The sequence below is a fragment of the Pteropus vampyrus genome, unplaced genomic scaffold (assembly GCF_000151845.1).
Source record: "Pteropus vampyrus isolate Shadow unplaced genomic scaffold, Pvam_2.0 Scaffold2, whole genome shotgun sequence".
NCBI classification, from domain to species: Eukaryota; Metazoa; Chordata; class Mammalia; order Chiroptera; family Pteropodidae; genus Pteropus; species Pteropus vampyrus.
This window is the reverse complement of record NW_011888783.1, coordinates 12,960,163-12,964,769: the sequence shown is the minus strand read 5'-3', so window position 1 is coordinate 12,964,769 and position 4,607 is coordinate 12,960,163. Positions and strand designations below refer to the sequence as shown.

The window sequence follows — 4,607 nt, the reverse complement described above, 5'->3', positions numbered from 1 at the left end:
TACTTGAGTGCTCTTATTTTCAATCTATTGAAGGCAATTTATTCATTTCTATATTAAAGTGGGCTGTTTAATAACTTATAACTGTCAGGGGGAAAAGGTAAATTGTAGCCACTGGGATCCATACTAAGTACCTAAATTGAAAATTTTTTCCATTTCCAATTCTTTGTCTCCCAATTTCAAGTCTGTTTTTTAGGATTAATTGAGAAACAGTAATGAAAAATAAACTGAGGAGTATTTTTGCTGTCGAAACTTCTTTTCAACTTTAATATTTCATTAAATAGGCTATCTTTGACTCCAGAATGCATTCTTATTATCATAATCTCATAAATGTCTTCAATGCCTTTCTCTCACCCATATTCTGAACCCCGAAGAGGATCATCAATCTAATTATCAAATGATTAAATTTTGAAACTATGTGTGATAATTTTTATCCTGAAGGAAAAAAGTACTACACAAGTTGAATCTGGGCAAGAAACACCTTAAAAATGAGTAGTTAATGAAGAATCAGGGAGGATGGTTATATTTTTACATAGAAACTTCAAGATGTTTACAACATGATTAGAATTTCAATAACATTATGATAAAAGAACATGCATTTGGAAGACTCAAGTTTTCATTTAGAGAAATCTATAATAGCAGAAAATTGATGGGGGAAAATACTAGAATTTGGGAAGGATGAAACATCAATACAACTCTATAAAAAGTTTACAATACATGAGATACTAAGAGGAACAAAATGTGAACTTTTGATAGGATAGGTCATGGTCAAGTGTAATCAATTACATTTAGAGAAATCTTAAGTAGAGGGTGGAAGGGTAGATATTAATCCCTCTATTCCTTGAATGTAAAGCTGGTTCTAAAATGTTTAATTTAAGGGTGAAGCATGGCTTAGAGAAAGATTGGGCTGGTTAAAATGTGCTTAGCTAACATCTCAGTCCCATATAAGAAGAAAAACAATTGAAAATGAGATAAAGAGAAACAAAAATAATACTAGCCAACTAGACATCATTATAGTCATCATAAACTGTTACCATGACCTGAGTAGTTGCAATGGCCCAGGGAATTTAATGCAATATCTCATTTTATTTTTAAAACAATAATCTTTGCCAGGTAGGTGTTATTCTCATTTTGCAGATGAGGAAATTGAGACTCTGAGATCAAGAAATTCTTCCAAGGTCACACTACTGGTGATTGTGATGTATAATAAAGAAAAAAAGTAGTATTATTAAAGAAAAACACAAGTTAAAAAGATACAGTAGAAGGCAGTGGGGAAAGAAAACATAAACTTTCTAAGCAAACTGAAATGAAGACAAGGATTGAACTAAGATCTTAAACTCTCAACCCATATAACACCATTCCCTGCCCTGACTTTGCCAGTCTTCCCAACAACAGCCATTATTACTACCCTGGGAGGTAAAAAAAAAAAAAAAAGAAAGAAAAAAAACCACCAAACTCTCCTTTCTCAATGTCAGCTTTCAAATATTAAAAGGCTACTTTGCTTTATACTCTGTCTTCAAAGTAATAATAGGGCCCAGAAGGAACATTAGCTGCTGAAAATCTGATTTTCTATGCCTGTGATAACTCCTCTAGCCACAGTTCTAGTCAGCAGGCAGACAACGAAACTGCTAAGGAAGCCAGGAATTTTGCTCTTGAAGAAAAGACAATCGATATATGAAAAGTATTAAATAAAAGTTAAAAGCTGAAGGATAGGAGTAAGAAATAAAAGCTATACAAATGGGAGAAAATCAAATGGTGAAGAAAAAGAAAAAGCCAGAAAGAGAAAAGACCGTAATACCAGGGTATAACAAGTATCATCTATGTAAGAAGAGTTGGTTGGTTATTTATTTATCTATTTATTTATTTTGCCCAAGCAAAATAAGGATGTGGAAATACTAGGAAAGAAAAGAGTTTGTTCATCTTTTTACAGAATCTTCAATATATCAATTATTAAATGCTTTTATTTCTTCCCATTACTTTCTGGGACTGTAGAGAAATAGACACTTGTTAAAGTTCATTCATTGTTTCCTTGACCTAAACCTAACAGCCTTCAAGAAGGATATAATGAATAATGTACCTAATCAATAACAAAAGGTTAATCAAAATGGTATTTTGACAGGCATCCCTTAACATTATAGTGTTATACTTACAGACACCTCATAAAAACATGAAACTTGGTTTTAATACGAGCTAGTCAATTTTCTTTGTTAACTTTCAGTTGAAATAGAGAAATTTTACCTTTAACATTCTTTCCACCACTTTTGCTGCTCTGGTCAACAGCAACCAAACTCTAGAAAAACATGTAGCTCTATTAGACAACCGGAAGAAGTGTCCGTCTAATACTTTCATAACCAAGGATAAGAACTTTTCATTCCTATGGACCCTGAAGAAGTCTTATAGACAGTGGCATCCAGTTTCACCACATTCAGTGAATAGATACTGAAGAAATTAGAACTGACTGGCTTTCAGATGCAGGATCTAATATCAAGTTTGAATCACTGTGAAAATGAAAGGCTTAGAATACCAGATGACAGCATGTTGGGGTTTCCTTTTCCACTTGAAACTGGCATGTTTACCCTGCCCATTGCCTTCAGAGTTGCTAAAAGATTATCAGTTTTTTATTTGTTCCACAAACTAAAAACCTCCTACTCAGTCCTGTCAAAGCTAACTGCAGATAATACTGTATTCCAGCCTAAAGATAAATAACCCCTCTATTTCTCCACAAACCTCTATAAACAGAACAACAACAAAACAGTTAAAATAGATGCTTAAAGGGTCGAAATAGATACAAATGGGTCATAGGCCCATTCTTTCCCTGACTTTCCTCTTTCTATTTTTCCCTACCTTGGAACTCATGCAACTATAAACTAGAAAAGGGGATAGGGAAGTAGGCTTTTTGTCCCTTTCGAACCTTGAATGAGAATGAAATGCATTATTGTCCCAAAAAGACATCAGACACACCAACATGCCCATTTTCTTGAGACTAACACTGAAATCTGGAGTAGATATCTTTTTCTAGTAAATGTATTCTAAAATCATACTTTGATATTCTTAAAGACAAAATATCTTGACAGAGAAACATGCGGTATTAGTGGATGCAAAATGTAGTCTTTGTGCTATATAAACTGTCCGCAAGCTACTGTGTGTTAGGAAAACACCTTGACATCAAAGATGGTGTAGTAACATTCTAACTAGTCTAAACTTAGAAGGAATTTAAACAGCAAGATTCATATTGCAAAGAATCTAAATTAATGTGTTCCTGGATGTCAAAGGGTAACTGAAAGTTTGGCTCCCAGACCAATGGGGCTCTGGAAGGGGGACAACGCAAGTCCTACCTGGTAGGCATCAGGAATGTTGACTGTTTCTCCATGTTCCCCGACATAGCCAATGATGCCTTTGCCCCAAGGGACCTGTACCTCGTTTGAGTTCTCTGTGCTGCTGCAGGGCAGCAGTGGAGTTCCCGCATGCACATCGAAGAATTTGGAGACCAAACTCTTCTTGCCAGCAGCCGCCCCTTCCACCAGGAAGAGAGAGCAGCGGTCAGCATCCACCATGAGGCAGACAAAGATGAGGATCTTGTAGCTCAGGCTGGTAAGGTCAAGGTCATTGGAGATATCTTTGACCAGTTCCAAAAAGAATTGACGCTCATTATGCTTTTTGAGATGGCACTTGTAGTCCATAGCTGTAGGGGGATACTGAGGCAGATTCACCCTCGATTCCAGCAGGGCACTGAGAATATGGGCTGTGGTGGGGGGCAGGGAGCTGGCCTTCCGGAGAAGTGCCCTCCGCCGCACACTGCTCAGGGGCTCCTGGGCCCGGGAGGTCACTTGTTCATCATAGGTCCTGTTCACGTGGATGGCTTTGGAGCGGGCAAAACTCTTCCTTAGCTCTTTCTGAGAAGCTCTTCGCTGCAGGTTCCCATCACCCCGGCTGCCACTGGCCCAGCTGGGACTCAAGGGTACTCCGCCACAGTCCCCACCACCTGGAGTGGGCTGGCTGTTGGCAGAGCCATTTGATCCAGTGCCACCACCAATGCTGCTGCTGCCTCTGCCACTGACTTGAGCCAAGCTGCTGGTGCCAGGCAGTGCCAGCCTTGGGCCTAAAGCCCCCTGCCTCTGACTGTGCCTCTGCAGCCACTTCTCCACCATATCCTGCTTCCCCTTACGCATCAAATAATCTTCAAACAACTCTGGGTGCCTGTCCAGGAAAGTTTCCACCTCCCCAAAGTCCAGGTGGGAAGCTGTCATGGTCCCAGAAACAGCTTTCGTTGTCTCTCTACACTTGGACCAACTGTTTACCTTTCCTAGCCCTCTAGCTGGTCTTGCACATGTCTACCCCAACCAGCATTCCCAGCTCGGTGTCGAGATTCTGCGGAGCAGTGGATTCCTAAGGGGCTGGGAGGTGCCCCTTCCTTCAGGCTCAGAGAGTGGCTGGTACGAACCCCACCCCCTCTCCTGCTACTGCTGCTCTGCACAGGTGCCCCCACTGAGCTGCTGCCACGGCCACAGCTCCTGTTCTGGAAACCCCGAGCTATCAGAGCTATCGCTGCTCCTGCTCTAGCTGCTGCTGCCGCCGCGGCTGCCGCTGTAACCGGATGAGTGGACCACTGT

General features: G+C 40.2%; 1 protein-coding gene across 1 annotated transcript in view; it reads right to left on the bottom strand.

Moving 5' to 3' along the window:
- Positions 1–4,570, bottom strand: part of PDE11A (phosphodiesterase 11A) — a 327,576-nt gene extending 323,006 nt beyond the window's left edge. Inside the window, exon 1 of the mRNA XM_011356861.2 lies at positions 3,333–4,570. Coding sequence (XP_011355163.1) covers positions 3,333–4,244 — 912 coding nt within the window. The 5' untranslated portion in view covers positions 4,245–4,570. The remainder of the gene's footprint in view (positions 1–3,332) is intronic.
- Positions 4,571–4,607: the final 37 nt, after the last annotated feature.